The sequence below is a fragment of the Balaenoptera borealis genome, assembly GCF_965194805.1.
Source record: "Balaenoptera borealis genome assembly, chromosome: 16".
Lineage (NCBI taxonomy): Eukaryota > Metazoa > Chordata > Mammalia > Artiodactyla > Balaenopteridae > Balaenoptera > Balaenoptera borealis.
The window spans coordinates 15,692,716-15,711,241 of NC_138872.1; the positions used below are offsets into that span (position 1 = coordinate 15,692,716).

General features: G+C 50.2%; 1 protein-coding gene across 3 annotated transcripts; it reads left to right on the forward strand.

Moving 5' to 3' along the window:
- The first annotated feature begins 1,472 nt into the window (after window positions 1-1,472).
- Window positions 1,473-15,635, forward strand: KCNS1 (potassium voltage-gated channel modifier subfamily S member 1). Of its 3 annotated transcripts, none has more exons than XM_082361751.1 (3): window positions 1,473-1,518; window positions 3,816-4,859; window positions 7,118-15,635. In XM_082361751.1, the coding sequence occupies exons 2-3, from the start codon at window positions 3,834-3,836 to the stop codon at window positions 7,586-7,588; spliced, it is 1,497 nt and encodes a 498-aa protein (XP_082217877.1). In that variant the 5' UTR covers window positions 1,473-1,518; window positions 3,816-3,833; the 3' UTR covers window positions 7,589-15,635. The 3 variants fall into 3 exon arrangements, with proteins under 3 accessions (XP_082217877.1, XP_082217878.1, XP_082217876.1); XM_082361752.1 differs by lacking the exon at window positions 1,473-1,518 and having other exon boundaries at window positions 3,504-4,859; window positions 7,118-7,255; window positions 7,409-15,635; XM_082361750.1 differs by lacking the exon at window positions 1,473-1,518 and having other exon boundaries at window positions 3,504-4,859.
- The last annotated feature ends 2,891 nt before the right edge of the window (window positions 15,636-18,526 follow it).

Sequence of the window (18,526 nt, forward strand, 5' to 3'; positions counted from 1 at the left end):
GGCTAATGAGCCTGTGCTCTAGAGCCCGTGAGCCACAACTACTGAGCCCGTGCGCTGCAACTACTGAAGCCTGTGTGCCTAGGGCCCGTGCTCCGCAACGGGAGGGGCCACCGCAGTGAGAGGCTCGCATACCGCAACAGGGAGTGGACCCCGCTCGCCGCAGCTGGAGGGGGGCCCACGCGTGGCGGCGAGGACCCAATGCAGCCAAAAATAAATAAATAAAATAAATAAATTTATTTAAAAAGAAAAAAAACTAATACCCTGGATTTTGAAGACTTAGCACCAAAATGAATATGTAAAATATCTCGTTAATAATTTATTTACTGATTCCATGTTGAAATTATAATATTTTGGTTAAATAAATTACATTATTAAGACTAACGTCACCCGTTTCTTTTTACTGTTTTTAAATGTCACTATAAGAAAATTTTAAATTCTATATGTGGCTTACATTACATCTATTGGACAATGTTGGCCTAGAGGACTCAGAAGTCAACCATATGACCTTGAGCAAGTCACCTCACCTCTCAAAGCCTTACATTTCTTATCTGTGAGATTGGAATAATATCAATACTAGCACCTACGCCACAGATATATTTGCAGTTTAAGAGATGAGGTTTGTAGAATACTGGGCCCAAGGTAAGAGCTCAATAGATAAATCATTATTATTAACCATATTTGTAAAGTAGGAATCCTTTCCTGTATCCAGGTCCTAATCTTCAGGACCCTCTCCCCAACCAGGCACACAGTAGGTGCTTAATAAATGCTTGTGGGTTACACAACCTTGACAAAACTCTTTGGCACAGTTCTCTCTTACCCCCGGCACCACGAATCAGGAATCTGTGGGCAGGTGATGACACTGAACTTCAGGGGCAAAATGATCTGTTTCAGGCACAAAATGATCTGTTTCAGGCTTGATCTGTTTCAAGATTTCCCTGCGGAAATCTTGGAAGATGTGAGTTCCAATCCCAGGTCCACAACTCCTAGCTAAGTACCCTGAGCTAATGACTGGGGCTTGTCTGTGAAATGGGTAACAGAAGACCCTGTCCATGTCGTTTGTGTCAGGAATAACTTAGGTAAGTCACCTGAAGCCTGGTGCCTGGCCCATACTAAGGACTCAATTAAAGGAAGCTATTATTACTGCTGCTGCTGTTGTTGTTCCTTTGTCAGAGAAGCTCCGGCCAAAATCCCTCTCTAGAGGGACCCGCGCCCCTTAAATTACCCCTCATCTCCTGGCCCCTGACTTGTGGGGGGATGTCCTGGCTGGGCCCCGTCTCCAGACATCCCCCCTCTCCCCATCTGAGTCAGGAATAGAAACCCCCGCCTCCGACAGCCCGCGGCCTCCCTCCCTCCCCGGGCAGCGATCAATGCGGCCTCAGCCACCAGGACGGAGGAAGACGGGGAAGGAGGGGTCAGCGGGGCCTCTGGGCAGAGACGTCGGGCGCGGCCAGCGGCTCTCCAGCCTCGGCACCTTCCGGGACCACGCGGCTGGCGGACGCCCTACAGGGCCCGCGACAGGTACGACAGGTACGGGACCTCCCTGGGGGAGGGAGGCACGGTCCGGGGAAGGGGCGGGGGCTGCGAGAATGCAAGGCCAGGCTGCCCTGGGTCCCGGTGCCCGTGTCCCCGCTATGAGACCCCCCCACCCCTAACCCAGGAGGGAGCAATGTGGGGCTGGCCGGGCTTGGGCTGTCCTGTCTGCTCATCAACACAGTGGGATTCGAAAACCTCCCTGTCAGGGTTGGTGGAGGGATTAAACCCGCGAAGTGTATCTGGAGCCCAGCGAAATGACCAGCACGTAGTAGGTGCTCAGAATAAATGTGTGGAGAGAGTCTTGAATCAAAAAGCCTAGTTTCCAACCTCAACTGTGCCATGGGCTAGCAGGGTAATTTGAGCAAATCACTTAATCTTTCTTACTGATCCTCAGATTCTAGGCAGGGAAGGTTTGTTAAATTAATCATCCCATTTCATAGAGCAGGGAGGTGAGTTCCAGAAAAAAAGAGAAAGCGATTTGCCCACAGTCCTGCACCTAATGGTTGATGGAACTAGATTAGAAACTCATCTTTTGACACCAAGTCCAAGCAGGGGGGGAAGGCGTGGAGCTGCATCACATATGTATTTATTGTGCACAAATTATGTGCCAGGGACTGTGCTGCCGATAAACAATTTACCTCATTTAATCCTCAAAACTTCTTATGGAAAGTATGATGTTCCCCAGTTTACAGATGAGGAAACTGAAGTTCAGAGAGGGGCATGATTCTGCTCAAGGTCAACAGTTAGTAAGTGGCAGACTCAGAATCTGAACCTATGTCTGATGAGGGACGTGCAAGGGGTTGACAGTTATTGAGCACCTATTGTGTTCCAGGGGCTTTGCACACATACTCACAATAACCCTTCACCAGAAGTGCTGCTATCCCCATTCTATAGATAAGGGAGCTAAAACCCAGAGCTGGAGGAGACTGGTCAGAGGTCACACAAGTGACAGAGCTAAGGACGAAACCCCGACCCCCTTAAACACCAAGCCCAGGGTAAGTGAAGGGCACCCTGCCCGCTCCCTGCCAGGCACTGGGCCAGCTGCTTGATACATACTCAGTCCCCCGTCCACCCAAGGGAAGCAGGCATTACTGAACCCACAGCACAGATGAGATTTCTGAGGGTCAGGAGGTGAGTCACTAGTCCTCAATTCCAGCAGAACTTGGAGACAGTAAGCAGTGGAAAGATGTAACATTTCCTGAGCATCCACTAAGGCCGAGCACTTCCATAACCTACCTTAATCCTCCAGCCTTCCTTGGGAGCCGGTGCTATTGTCCGCATTGTGAATTGTGCATCATGCCAGAAAATGGGACCTGGAGGAAAGCATCTTCCTCAAGGCTCCAGATGCATCAAGGGTGGCTATAAACCCAGGTTTGCCTGACTCCAGGAGACAAACAGGTCGATGATTTACTACACCCCTTCTGGGAGCCAGGCCTGCTAAAGGTCATTTAATCTTTCTAACCACACTTGGAGATGGATATTTTTAGCTCCATTTGACAGAAGTTCAGAGAGGTGACATGACTTGCTTATGGTCACACAAGAGTGCCAAACTTCAATCAGACTGACTCTACAGATGCTTTAAATAGTCTAAGCGAATGGCTCTCAATCTTGACCACGCATCAGAATCACCCTCCAAGCTTGTTGAAACACAGACTGCTGGACCGCATCCCCTGACTTTCTGATTCAGCAAGTCCAGAGCAGGCTGAGAATACGCTGCGTCCCCGACAAATTCCAGGTGATGGTGAAGCTGGTAGTCCAGGGAACACACCTTAAGAACTTCTGGTCTAAACTGATTCTCTCAACGACCCTAGATAGTAATGCTTACTATCCCGCTGTGTAGAGGAGGAAGCTGAGCTTCAGAGTGCTGGCTTGAGCAAGAGCCCATAGGAAGCCTCTGGTATGCGAGAATCCAAGTTTGGGCAAGGAGACGTCCTGAATGAGCAGCCACTCGGTGCCAGGACATCCTGCCATTCGATAGCTTTCATAATCCTCCAAGGGACATCTCAGCATCCACTTTATGAAAATGAAGGGGTGGGGGCAGTTCTCAGTGATTTGGCCAAGGACCCCAGTGGGGGAGTGAGGGATATTCAAGCCCAAGCTTGACTCTTGAGTCCAGAGGGCACTTGACACTGTGTGCCTACGGCGTACCAGACGCTTCACGTACGTAGAGCCTCCAACACCCGTGGCTGGGGATGGAGCAGGGAGGGGATTTAGATCCGGTCTTCGTGGAAGGGAGGTGGTCCGGGAACGCCCCCTTCAGCGTGCCCCTCCCCTGTCCGCAGGGCCAGCGCGCGGCAGCCATGGTGAGCGAGTCCCCGGGGCCCGGAGCCCGGGTCCCCTGGCGGCGAAGCGACGAGGCGCTGCGCGTGAACGTGGGCGGCGTGCGGCGGCGGCTGAGCGCCCGCGCCCTGGCGCGCTTCCCGGGCACGCGGCTGGGCCGCCTGCAGGCCGCGGCGTCGGAGGAGCAGGCGCGATGCCTGTGCGACGACTACGACGCGGCGGCGCGCGAGTTCTACTTCGACCGGCACCCGGGCTTCTTCCTGAGCCTGCTGCACTTCTACCGCACCGGCCGCCTGCACGTGCTCGACGAGCAGTGCGTCTTCGCCTTCGGCCAGGAGGCCGACTACTGGGGCCTGGGCGAGAGCGCGCTGGCCACGTGCTGCCGCGCGCGCTACCTGGAGCGGCGCGTGGCACGACCGCGCGTCTGGGACGAGGACAGCGACACGCTGAGCAGCGTGGACCCGTGCCCCGAAGAGATCTCTGACGTGCAGCGAGAGCTGGCGCGCTACGGGGCGGTGCGCTGCGGCCGCCTGCGCCGCCGCCTCTGGCTCACCATGGAGAACCCGGGCTACTCGCTGCCCAGCAAGCTCTTCAGCTGCGTCTCCATCGGCGTGGTGCTCGCCTCCATCGCCGCCATGTGCATCCACAGCCTGCCCGAGTACCAGGCCCGCGAGGCAGCGGCCGCCGTGGCCGCGGTGGCTGCGGGCCGCAGGGTGGAAGGTTTGCGCGACGACCCGGTGCTGCGGCACCTCGAGTACTTCTGCATCGCCTGGTTCAGCTTCGAGGTGTCGTCGCGCCTCCTGCTAGCGCCCAGCACGCGCAACTTCTTCTGCCACCCGCTCAACCTCATCGACATCGTGTCTGTGCTGCCCTTCTATCTCACGCTACTGGCCGGCGTGGCACTCCGAGACCGGGTCGGAGCGGGTGGCGAGGAGCTGGGCGACCTGGGCAAGGTGGTGCAGGTGTTCCGTCTCATGCGCATCTTCCGCGTGCTCAAGTTGGCGCGCCACTCCACTGGGCTGCGCTCGCTGGGTGCAACGCTCAAGGTAAGGTTAGGGGTTTCGTGGAGGCGGGTGTAACCATGGGGCAGGTTAGCAGGGGAACTTCCAAGCCTGTGGTGTCCAGGCACACGGGACTAGACACCAGGTGTGCATTTCACGTCCAGTCCTACCTTCCCAATAGCCCTGTAAGAAAGGTCTTTCTGTTATCTGTTTCCCAGGAGAGAAACGGAAAAGCGAGGCAGAGCTTTGCTTGTCTTTCTTTCCAACACCAAACCAAAACAAACAAACAATAACAAAAACAAGACAAAGGTTACTTTGGATCTATCTGTCAAACATCACAAAAATATGCCAAGCAGGATGCTCACTGGCTTCTCTGCGGAGCCTTCGTGCTGATATTATCAGGGAGCACGGGTATCATAGGTCACCCGTCATAGGCTAAGTCTAGCAATAGCCCCAGAACTAACACTTACTGACTGCTAACTCTGTGCCAGTTTCATATCCATTATCGATTTCATCCTCAGGACAGCTTCCTCAGGAAGATGCTATTATTTATTCCCTTCCCGTAGATGAAGAAGCTGAGGTTGGAGGGTTGGCTTTTTAAAGCCTGGTTGCAATTTATTGAGCACCCGCCCTGTGTCGGGGCCTGCGCTGGGGGTGAATCACTGCCCTGGCAAGCTTACCCTCAAGGGGGTGAAATTAGCCTGGTTTTGGGAGGGAGGAAATGTGAACAGCTTGGAAGAAGGCCTGGAGAGGGAAAAGGATGATGCTGGGAGGGGGACATGGAGGGAAGGGTGTGCCCACTGAAGAGGTTGGAGAGGTGAGTGGGGCAGGGTACTGAAGGGTCGTGAACTCTTGGCCCACAATTTTGGACTTTTTCCCGTGGGAATAGGGGATCCTGTGAGAGGTTTAAACAGGGGCAAGTATTTTCGTGACTACTTTGCAGATGTGGAAACTGAGGCTCCAAGAGGTGGCAGGACTTGTCAGAGGTTCTTCTGCAAATAAGTGGTACAGCCCAGAGAAGAATCCACCTGGTCCTGACCCTAGCACCTCTTTCTCCTAAAGCTCCATGCAACCCTGTTAAGAATCCCTAAAAGGTGCTGAAAGACCCCTTCCACCCGTGGCTTAGGAAAGCCTTTTGCATGCTCTCACGGCAGGGCAGCCAGGATGCTGGGTGCAGGCAGGGTGACCTGGGCAGACTGCTAGGGCAGGTAGAGGGAATTCCATTAGCTAGACGCCTGAACTGAGCATTTCTCCAGGGACAGTCCGCCCCAGAACTCTGCCTTGCCTCCACCATGCAGGAAGCCAGGGCCTGATGCTGCTGGCTTTTTCTGCAAGGAAGGAGAAGAGTGCTGATCAAAGCTGCAGCGTCCAAGGCACGGGTGTGAGACTTTGGATGAGAGCCTTGCTACTCAAAGCCAGGCCCCTGGCCAGCAGCAGTTTTCTAATTACCTGGGAGTTTGCAAAATCTGTGGCCCTACCCCAGACCTACTCAGTTAGTTCCCCCTACATGATTTCTCTGCACCTTATAGTTTGGGAGGCCCTGTTCCAGACTAGGGGTTCTCAGCCTCAGCACTATTGACATTTGGGGCCAGATAATTCTTTTTGGGTTGCGGGGTGCTGTCCTGTGCATTGTAGGGTGATTAGCAGCATCTCTGGCCTCTACCCACTAGATGCCAGTAGCACGCCTCTCCCAGCTGTGACGACCAAAAATGTCTCTAGACAGTGCCACGTGTCCCTTGGGGGACAGAACTGCACTATTCGAGAATCAGTGCCATAAGGCTTGGCCTTGGGGGCAGAACAAATATACATACCCATAGGCAAGTGCATTCAATGGGTGGTCCAGGGCACTTATATATCCTCTTAGCTTCCTTGAGAGGCAGAAAATATTTGTGTACTTATCAGAAATGGGATAGACCAGTCAGAAGGACATGAAACCAACTCTTTACACTGTGGAATATAAACTGTGGTTCTCTCTTGGTTCTGCAACAGTGTAAAGATCACCAGCTTTCCATTAACAGGCTGGCGCCACCAGTGGCCCCTGCATTAGAAGAAACAGCCATGGTTTAGCAGGCAGGCACTTTGGACAACAGAAATCAGGCCTGTGTTCAATCTCAGGGCGATGTGCTGGCTGCTGTAGTTGAACGATCTTAGTGTGCAGGCAGGGCACCTGGGTGTTGGCAACAGCTCCACTTTGCTCCGTGACTTTGGACCTGCCCCTTCTGCTCTCTGGGCCTCAGTTTCCCCATATGCCCAATACCGGGTCTGTAAGTTCACCAACTCTGACTTCCTGCATTCTCTTCCAGCACAGCTACCGTGAGGTGGGCATCTTGCTGCTGTACCTGGCCGTGGGTGTGTCTGTGTTCTCCTGCGTGGCCTACACAGCCGAGAAGGAGGAGGATGTGGGCTTTGACACCATCCCAGCCTGCTGGTGGTGGGGCACGGTGAGCATGACCACCGTGGGCTATGGGGATGTGGTGCCGGTGACAGCGGCTGGCAAGCTGGCAGCGTCGGGCTGCATCCTCGGGGGCATCCTGGTGGTGGCGCTCCCCATCACCATCATCTTCAACAAGTTCTCCCACTTCTACCGATGCCAGAAGGCCCTGGAGGCTGCCGTGCGCAACAGTGACCACTGGGAGTTTGAGGACTTGCTGAGCAGCGTTGACGGAGTGTCGGAGGCGTCTCTGGAGACCTCCCGAGAGACCTCGCAGGAGGGAAGATCTGAAGACCTGGAGGCCCAGGCCACTAATGGGCCTCCAAACTCTCAGCTTTATTAAAACCAGGGCTCCATGCCCCCCTTCCCACACCCCTGCAGTGAGCTGAAACAGAGCAGAGATTCCTCCCCTGCTTAAGTTCTTCCTGGTGGCATGACCTCTCAGTATCACTCACTCTGGCTTCAGAAGTGATACCTGGAGGCCGGGTCCTTTCCTCCAAAGGCGCAGGGCAGCGTAGTGCTACCCTAGATTCTGTGAGTCTGGGGAGCAACCCAGAGACCTTTCTAAACGAACCTCCGAGCCACCCACGATGCCGGCATGAGCCAAAGAGGGAAAGTCAGAAGGATGCTAGCAATTCCTGAGCACCTTCTGTCTCTTAGCCATGTCACATTGGCCCTGTGTTGGAGGATGAGAATCGTCCCCATTTCACAGATGAGGAAACAGGCTCAGAGAGGCACAATGACTTGCCCAGATGTCGCACAACTAGAACTAGTAGAGCCAAGGTTGGAATCCCAGCTCGTTGGTCTGCCAAGGCAATGTTCCTTCCGCTGGTCTTTCTTCTGCCCTCACAAAATTTGCATGTGGTTGTAGGGGGAACCCCCTACATGGGGGGAACCCCCAGAGTTGGTTCATAGGGTTAGAACCTTCTGTTAGAGCTAGGGAAAGGACCAGATGAGGGATTCAGATGTAGGCTCCTGGACCTCAGCGGTGGTTCTTTTCCAGGAGCTTCCAACAGGAGTCAGCTTTCAAAGATGAGGTCTTTAAGGAAGGACTAGGAGGCTGCCCCCTTAGTGGATGGGCAAGACTTGCTAAACAATAGTCCTGAAGCTTCCTCCCAGGGCTGGCTTAAAATACAGAAAATCTGAAGGGGGCCCTGGCCTGAGGCCTGAGGTCTGGACCAGCTATGCTAGGACCTACTCCATTTCCACATTTCAGCCCATCTATTAGATGGTCACCATCTGTGCCCCAGAGGGAGATGAAAGCCAAATGGAGCACTGATTTAAAGCCAGCTCAGCTCTGAAGTGTTGGTGGCAAGGAGCTGCCGTGCATCGACACCTGTCCCCCCTTCCCTAGATCCCCCCAGGCTGATCTTGGCAGTTCCCTTCTGCCCATGACGCAGACTTCCAGCCCTACCTTGGGTCACCATCCGGGCAAACGCTTGAGCCTCCTGTCCCTTGCGGCCAGGGCCAGCCCTCTCATCCTTGCTGGGGCCACGTGTTTTATACTCGCCTGCTGAATCCTCTCTCTATTTGCTGAGAAAGTTGGGAGGGAAGGGTTCCTGCAGCCCTTTCCACATACTGTGGCTGGGACAGCCATCACTATCATGTCATTGCTGGACTGTGGCTCTGTCTGTCCCACCACACTGAGCTCCAAGATGGAAGACACTGTCTGCTTGAACCTGGCTTTGCGTGGAGCAGGTATTTAGTAAACGTTGAATAGATCAGCCAATTTGTACAGCCTACTGCATGTGGAGCACTGAGGAGAAAGAGGAAATAGAGAGACCTTGTCCTTAAGAGGACAGAGACAAGACCGAAAAGGAGATCCTTTCAGTTTGCCTCTCTCCTCCTCCTTGCTTTCTGAGGATTTAAAAATGACTTCCTGGGACTTCCCTGGCGGTCCAGTGGTTAAGACTTTGCCTTCCAATGCAGGGGGTGCGGGTTTGATCGGGGAGCTAGGATCCCACATTCCTCATGGCCAAAAAACCAAAACATAAAACAGAAGCAACATTGTAACAAATTCAATAAAGAGTTTAAAAATGGTCCACATCAAAAAAATCTTTAAAAAATAAAAATAAAAAAATAAAAATAAAAATGACTTCCTTGTAAATTCTTTACTCATTCATTCAACAAATATCTTTTAGAAGAGGCATTAGCTGGGGCTTCACGTGTGGCCTGCAGATGTGTTTTGGGAACAGTATTTTTAGTGTATTTTTTAAAATTCAAATGCCTTTGGGCGAGGCGCAGCCTCTCCAGTTCCCCATAGCGCCCCCCTCCCTCCCCCCCACCCACCTCCTCATACACACAGACACCACGGTGTTAGCCCCGCCACTTCTCAGATTTACTTTACCCACCTGGCCTCCTATTTATTAACTGCTTACTGGGTTTCAGAGATACAGTGGGAAACAAAATATATATTCCTATACTCATGAAGCTTACAGACTAGTGGGGGAGATGGATTTTAATTCAATAACCACATAAATATATAATAGCTTTATGAAGTAAAGGGAACTACAAGCATGTAAGGGAGCAGGGACCATTAACCGAGGTCAGAGAAGAATTTCCTGAGCAAGTGACTATCCCATCATAGGGATAAATACCTAATTAGGCAATGAGGGTGCCTGGAAGTGTGTTTCAAGCAGAGGGAACAGCATGTGCACAGGGCCTGGTACATAGTAGGCCCCTACATGTGGGTGGATTCTGAGTCTCCAGATTGGAGCAGAGACTGGAGCTAAGCCAAGGGGCTGCCTATGAATTCACCACACACACACATCAGCCCTCCTGCACACTCACCTCCTAACTTCTAGGCCCAGCTCTGCTCAGGTCAGAGCCCAGAGACCAGAAGGGCTGCATGCACCACCCTTGTGGTCTTGCTGGACATACACCAAGGAGCCAGACAGCTTCCAGACTTTGAGTCCCTAGAGCTGGTGTGAGGAAAGCTCAGGGAAAAAGAATCTGACCTGCATCCATCATGAGGCTGTGTGTGGCCCTGGTAGAAAGGCAACAACTCACTCCCACTCCCGTGTATCAGTGAAAACCATTCTGCAAATAGAGAGACTGGGCCCAGGGGCCTGTTTCTGCCTGTGTGAAGCTGGTTGCCTGGCGTGCTTTCGGGGTGACTGGGGATGGTGGGTGATACGTGGAGTGACTCAGAATCCACATTCTTGGGTTCCAATCTTGGATTAGGCACAGGTTGTAAGTGATAGGAATCCAGCGGGTTACTAACTTAGTCAAAAAGGGTAATTCATCAGAATAAATAAGTGAAATGATGAACAACCGTTACAGTTAGAGTCCTTCGTTTGCAAGCAACAGAAACTGACTTCCTTAAGAAAAAAAATTAATTTATTGGAGGGTGTACTGTTTCCTGTGGCTGCTGTAACCGATTGCCACAAACGATGAAACAAACTTGAAACAAGAGAAATTTATTTCTCTCACAGTTCTGGGGGCCAGATTCCAAAATCAAAGTGTGAGCAGGGCCACATTCCCTCCAGAAGCTCCAGGGTAGAGTCCTCTCCTTGCCTCTTCTAGCTGCTGGCAGCTGCCAGCATTTCCTGGCACGTGGCTGCATCCCTCCATTCTCTGCCTTTGTCATCACGTTGCCTTCTCCTCTGTGTGTGTCACATCTCCCAGGGCCTCTTTCTTATAAGGAGACTTGAGATGGCATTTAGGGCTCACCGGGATAATCCAAGATGATCTCATCTCAAGATCCACATAAGGTAACACTTATAGGTTCCAGACATTAGGATGTGGGCATAGTTGGGGACCACCATTCAGCCCACAACAGAAAGGTATTGGCGAAGTTCACCCAGTCAAAGGAAAAACTGAATGGCCAGGCCTCAGGAAATGTAGGAATGAGCGGAGGTCTAGGGACCTCAGTAGCAGGACCCATGAACCTTCTGTTGAGGATATTGCCATTCAAATGATCCCTCTCCAATCACTTTCCTTCCCTGTATCATTCTGCTCAAAGCCCCAATCCCAGGAAAGAGGTTGATTTGCCTAGCTTGAGTCAGATGCCTCTCCCTTGATGGGGGCGAAGGGCAGGGTACCTGAATAAACATCTACAACAGACCACTTGGGATGGAAGAAAAGTAGTTACCCAAAGAAAAGTCCATGTGAGGTCACCAAAATAAAGGGGAAGGATGTTAATAGGCAAAAATAGCAGGTGTCGATTACATTCCAACCCCTGGCTTCCCAGCACATCATATGCTCACAGCTTCTTCCCATGCACACAATCTTATCAGTGTTTCTAACATAAGGAAGCTATCTTGTATATAATCAAAAACACACTTGTGGGGCTTCCCTGGTGGCGCAGTGGTTGAGAATCTGCCTGCCAATGCAGGGGACACGGGTTCGAGCCCTGGTCTGGGAAGATCCCACATGCCGCGGAGCAACTGGGCCCGTGAGCCACAACTACTGAGCCTGCGTGTCTGGAGCCTGTGCTCCGCAACAAGAGAGGCCGCGATAGTGAGAGGCCCGCGCACCGCGATGAAGAGTGGCCCCCACTTGCCGCAACTGGAGAAAGCCCTCGCACAGAAACGAAGACCCAACACAGCCATAAATAAATAAATAAATAAATAAAATTAAAAAAAAAAATACACTTGTTACTCTCCAGGTCCTGTTAATGTTAATCAACGTAGTGGATCAGTTTGATGTCGTGTGGAACAGGGATGACCAGGGAATAAAAGTCTTTCTGCTACAGAGCTAGAGAACTAAGGTATCCCTGGGTTGGATAGTAAAGGAAAACTGTTATCCCTTCCAGCTAATAGTAAAATGCTTCTAGTGGTTTCTGTTTCCTCGAATAGAGAATGAAACCCATAGAGGTATATTAGTCCCAGGAGCTATGATTAGGAGCACGTACCTAACACAGAAGCTAAAATGGGATTTGCCACTTGATTAAAATAATCCACTGCCATTTTCTAAGACCCATCTAATTTTGCACCAGCCAAAGAGGGGAAACTAATGGTGTATTGATAGGAGTCATCCCTCACCCTGTGGGAGCTTTGGTGGAAACACTAATCTCTGCAGCCTCCCCAAAGATGTGGTATCTCTGTCGAGTTGTCTATTTTGAAACAGTTACTGAACTGAATTCTACTGGTCTCTTATATTATAATGGCCTCCATGGGTCAGGGAGCCAATGTAGGGATCTTTTCCAACTATCATTCAGGAACTGAAGATACAGGATAACTTTGGGATCCCACTGGACCTCCAGTGATATGCACCAAGATCAAAACACAATTTTTCACATGATTGGTGGACCTGCAGTGGTCCTCTAGGACCCAAGTAATTGATATTAGCTTGAAGTCTTCATCCAAGTTTCCCTAAAAGGTTTGGGTATTTCCCTTTCTTCAGCACCCAGTTACCCTTGTAAATGGCCACAGTTCCTTTTGCAAGAGAACTGTTCACATTCCACTCAGGCCATAGTATGGCAGAGTCCTTCTTGTAGACAAGTAGTGTATCCTTCATTCAAAGAACTTTAGATCAATAAAAGAATTCAAGCCAGGGTGTTAGGTGGCCATCTGTAACTGTCACGGTGGTTTAAGTCAGGGCTTTTTTTATTTTGCATGGGCTGGAGAATGCCTTTGGTTTTTGTTTTGCTGAGTTTTGTTTTGTTTCTTGTGCCTTGTTCGTTATGCAAATCAAGTAAGACTTTAGTGGTCACCTTTGATGTCACTTTTCAGGGCCCTCTGGCATGAGATCTATGCCTGCTGAATATGATGATGATGGTTCCTAGTTAATTTCTGACAGTTAAATGCCAACACCTGGCCTCCCGCACCTCTGCATTCTTCCTTCTTTCTGAGATCAGAAACCCCACTTCAAATTGCAGCCCCTCCACCCAGCACTCCTGGTCTAGACTTTCCTCAAGCAAGGGTAAAGTGTTCTGAGTTCACCGAGGGCCATAGTTAGAGATATTTATGGGAAGGAGGCACGAAATGGATCCAATCCAGCATCACTGTCTTCAGAAATCTTTGAATCTCTTCCTCTACATGATGCTAAGGGACTTGGGAACTTTAAATTCCATTTCACATGGGCCAGCCTTTGGTCCAGGTGTGCATCAGCCAACCCATCCTTCAATAGAACCCATACCAGAATCCATGGTATGTGCACCCATGTCAAGAAGATCAGCCTGGTCCAAAATTACGTTTCCCCTTCCTTCATCCACTGCCCCAAAAATCCATTCCCACAAATACACCCCAAATTTCTGATGGCATCAATTAACAAGTTTCTGCAATTCTCTGTGGATCCAAGATTCTTTCCTACTCAGAGTCTATTTTTCACCCTCTAGGTTAAAACTGGTCCTCACCTTCCAGCTAAGCAGCCTTGAGGGTTGGGGCAAGCAGGACATTGGGAAACTTCTGCAGTAAGGAAGGGTGAGGGCTGCTTCCCCCCGGTGTTGCAGATTGCCTCAGATTTCTCTCATACATCCTCTCTTACAGCCGTTCCACTGGTCATAATCCCACTATTTCTCTGAGTACCTAACTTCATACATGTGCAGCAGGGCTGTGAATTCAGCAACCTGCAGAATCAATGGCCATCTTTGGTTTTTGGAGATCTCAGCCCACTGCAAGTCATAAGAGATTCTTTCTCTGTGGCCATATGCTCTACTCTTCCCCTCCCCCCCATTATATTTGGACTTCCTTTGTTGACTTCCCCTTTACATTATTCTGTACAGTTAGAAATAAGGCATTCTATTCCACAGCCTGGGCATTCCTCACATCCTTAATGTTGAAGTGTGACACAAGCTGTCCCTTCCCTGAGAGCCAGATCCTCAGCGGTCGAATGATAACAAGTAACACAGGAAATAGCCTTTTACCGCTGCATCCCATGGTCTGCTGGTGTCCCAGGCTAGAGCACGAGCAGCAACCTCATTGTGTTTTGCCCTGTGACAGCCCAATTATGGAGGTATGTTGCCGTAACTCCACCCTAAGTCCAGTTTCTGTATCAGTTAGGAGTCTTTGGTTGTACACAACAGAATCGAACTCTAGAAAACTTAAGCAAAAAAAGACTGCATCTGATAGGTAGTGGATAGGATTAAAGTAAAATTAAACAACCAGGCTCTGAGAATGATAGGAATGAGGGCAAGACGGGGATCAAAGTAGTCAGAACCCATGAATCACCTCTTCAGGACACTGCATTTAAAATGCTTTAGTGACACCTGCCTCTATTTTATGTGTCACTCTGCTCAAAATTCACCAAAGATTGAATCTAACCGGACTGGTTTGGGTCACATGCTGATCACATGGCTGGGGATGAAGGAACCACCACTGATGATCTCTCAGAACCCAGATGATGGAGTTCCCTGAAGAAAAGACGGGGTGCTTTCATTAAAATGAGGGAAAGGGATCCTGGGTGGGCAAAACCCAACAAATACCTATTACGATATCACTCGTCACTGGTGAGTGATGGTAGCTAGATGACTCAGCTTCAGCAATAACAGAATCCAGGGACAAGAGGGAGAGAGACCCAGAGACAGAGAGAGAGAGACTGATTTCTGCATCCCGTGGCAGACAACAGGGTTACCACCATCTCCCAATTAATTCCACCTCTTGTAGCACCCCTGCCAGCAAACTCCTTCCCAGTTCCAGTTTCAAAAATGTGTTAGAAGAGCTCTGATTGGCCCAGGTCCAGTTGAGGTGACTGGATCACTCAACTGATGCAAAGAGTTGCATCTGTGAGGAGGTCGCCGCCACCATGTGAACCCTGGGCTGGTGTGGGAGTTGGACCTTTTCTAGAAGAGGAAGGGAGCGCCGCACAGGTCCCCGGGGTATCCCTTGCTGTCGTGCTCTCTTGGGCTTCGGTTTCACCTTCTGTAAAATGGAGAGATGTTGTTCTGAGATGTTCAGGAGTAACTGCAGAGTACATGGGACAGCTCTGTGTCCAGGGCTCTAGGATGGGACATCTGTGATGGTGTCTCCCTGTTTGCAGTGACCTGGGGTGGAGGGGAACTTCCCGAGTAAGTGAGACATAATGTTCCTTAGGGATGATCAGATTTGAGCTCTGCCCCATTCCCAACCCCATATTACAGAACAGAAAACCAAGACCCAGAGAGATCCACAGTCATACCTCAGTTCGTTTGTGTGGAGACAAGCTTTTTAGCTCAAATAAGGGCCAAGCAGGGTGTTCATACTGGAAAATGGAGGTGGAAGGGAAGCTGGTTGACTCATAAGGTATTTCTTGCAGCTCCCAAGAGTGAAGATGACCTACCAACTGAAAATAATAACCACCCTTCACATGTCCGTGGCACACTACAGTTGACAAAGTGATTTCACATCCTTTATCTCATATATTTTTCACAACAACCCTGCAAGACAACAGCAACAATAATAAAATAGTATGATCATTTTTGAGCAGATTCAGGAAACTGTAGCCCATAGTCACTCAAAAAAGTAGTGAATTTTTAAAAAAAGCGGTGAATCAGGGATTCAAACTCGGGCTTCCGGGCTTTCCTGGTGGCGCAGTGGTTGAGAATCTGCCTGCCAATGCAGGGGGCACGGGTTCGAGCCCTGGTCCGGGAGGATCCCACATGCCGCGGAGCAACTGGGCCCGTGAGCCACAACTACTGAGCCTGCGCGTCTGGAGCCTGTGCCCCGCAACGGGAGGGGCCGCGATAGTGAAAGGCCCGCGCACCGCGATGAAGAGCGGTTCCCGCACCGCGATGAAGAGTGGTCCCCACTTGCCGCAACTAGAGAAAGCCCTCGCACGAACCGAAGACCCAGCACAGCCAAAAATAAATAATAAATAAATAAAAATTTTAAAAAGTAGCTATAAAAAAAATAAATAAATAAACAAACTCGGGCTTCCTAATACTGCACTGTCCTCACTGGGCAGCACACCCCACCGTCATCACTTTGTCTGGCAAACTTAGCTCCCCAGGCACTGCTGAAGGAAGTGACTGTGAAATGTGGGCCCTGTTTTAAATTTCTTCTCTCCTTGGGCTCTGGACACAGCCCTTGGGTGCCGGCTGGGACGGTCCTTGATGACGACCAACCCTCCTATTTCAGGCCAGCCAGACCCTGTGCCTGAGTGTGGAAAGAGTTCTCCAGAAAGTTTAATAAGCTGAGAAGCTAACCTTATAAGGCAGGAGCCTTTGAGATGACAGGGACAGCGTCTTTCGGAATCACGGCTGCGAGAAACGAGGAGAAGGACAAGGGCAGATGTTGACTAGTTCTTCACCTTGTTCCAAAGGACTGGGTTCAGAACCCTCAGGAAGGTCATGCATTCAGGAGGAGGCGCTGTGTACACCTTACTCTTGGAGTCATACCTGGGTTCAGATATGGGCCTTCCTACTTCCCAGCTGCATGACCTTGGCTGGGATCTGTTGATCTCCAAGAAGCCCATCTCAGGGCCAACTTCCAACCTCCAACAGGGCTGGTACCCAAAGCCCTCGCCCACCTTCTCCTCCCTTCTTGGATTGGTAAGGAATCTTTCAGTTACAAGTGACAGAAACCCAACAAGGTGGCTTAAGTACCGGGGGATCTGGAAGTTCAGCTGAGGTCACCAACACTTCTCTCCTGCTCTGCCTTCCTGTGCTGGCTTCATTCTCAGGCGGGAGGTATGAAAATTATTTGAATATGATGGGAGACTATGAACGTTACTATGAGCATGGTGCAGAGGAAAGAATATGGGCCCTGAGGTCAGAGAGACTTAGACTCGAATCTCTGCTACTAAGGAGCTGTGTGATCTTGGCTGGATTTCTTTGCCTCTGTGAGCCCGTTTCTTCACTTGTCTTGAAGTAATAGACACCTACATCTCAGAGTATTAATATCAAGTTCAAGCGAGATAATATATGTGACAATGCCTGGTGCAATAAATGTTATATATTAGTCCTCAAAAAATGCATAGGAAGGAAAGCTCGGCAGCCCCCATCAGAGCTCTTGTTCTCTGTGGTAAAGCAACTCTGAGCAGACGGCATTGGGAAAGGAAGTAGTTTGCATGTCCAGAGATCACAAAGCAGACTCACTCTTGTACGTGAGGCCCCAGCCGAGGTCTCAGAATGAACAGTGGGGTCAGGAAACCCGAATGTGAGTCCAGACTCAATATGGCCAACCGTCGGGCCTCAGCTGCATCATGAGTCAAAGCAGGATGCTGGCTGAGACAAATGCTGAGGGCTAGGAGTAGCTACCCCGTACATTTGCACGGGGCTGGGTAGTGCCCCTCTGATGGCCCTCCATCTCATCCCACGGACCACACAGCCCTGCATGCTCTTGTCTCACCTCTCTGACCTCACTGCCACCTACTCTCTCCTTTGTACACTGTTCCAGGCACGGTGGCCATCCTTCCAGCAAGTCAAGCTTTTGTTCTTGCCTCAGGGCCTTTGTTCTTGTTCCCTTAGCTTGGAATGCGTATCGTCCATGTCTTCCGCCTAGCTTCCTCCTTCTTGTCATTCATTTCAAAGGTCATCTCTTCAAAGACCTGCCTAGATCCCTCTGTATAGAGCTGCCTCTCCCTACGCTATGTATACATACACACACACACACACACTGCTCTCAGTCTCATTACTCTGCTTTGTCTTCTTTATGGTACTTCTTTGAAATGGTCATTTATTTGTTTACATGGTACACAGAATCACTGTGAATATGATAGTAACAAGTCTAAACGGATCTTGGTGTGTTGTCTTGCACTAGTGACTCCAATATTACAGGTGTTTGCTGACGCCACCGATGTAATTTTCTGAAATGGAGACTAACTCTTGGTAAATCTCCAAACAAAAACTTACAAGTGTCTCTCCATTCTACATAGTTCATCCTGGGAAAAAGAATAGTAAAAGCTTGTACAAGGTACTTTGTATTTAGATGTAAATGAGGTTTGGCTTAGCACCAGGTGTTTATAAATGAGTTTCTCACCAACATACGTGTCCAGTTAGACATTTGCATGTGGTGCTGAATGCAGGACAATTTTTTTTGTCGTGCAGGATTGTCCCAGAACACCTGGCAGGACCTCTAGCATCCCCACCTCTGCCCATTAAATGCTGATAGGTCCCTGTTATCCGTGTCACAACAAAGCACTCTCACGCATTTCCAAAATGCTTCCTGGTGGGCAGTACTGCACACTGTGGGAATCACATTATTTAGAGGAAGGGTTTAGTACTATATACCTCAGGGTCTGTGAGAAAAAAATGAAATAACCTAAAAGGCTCTGTATTGTGTCTGGCATATGTAAGTGCTTAGTAAACATGAATTTACTTCATCTCTTTCCCTTATTCTGGCCATAAGTTCTCAGTCTGACCAAGAGGGAACATCTACCATCAAGCCTGGCAACACGAAGGAAGATATGCTGACTATTTCAG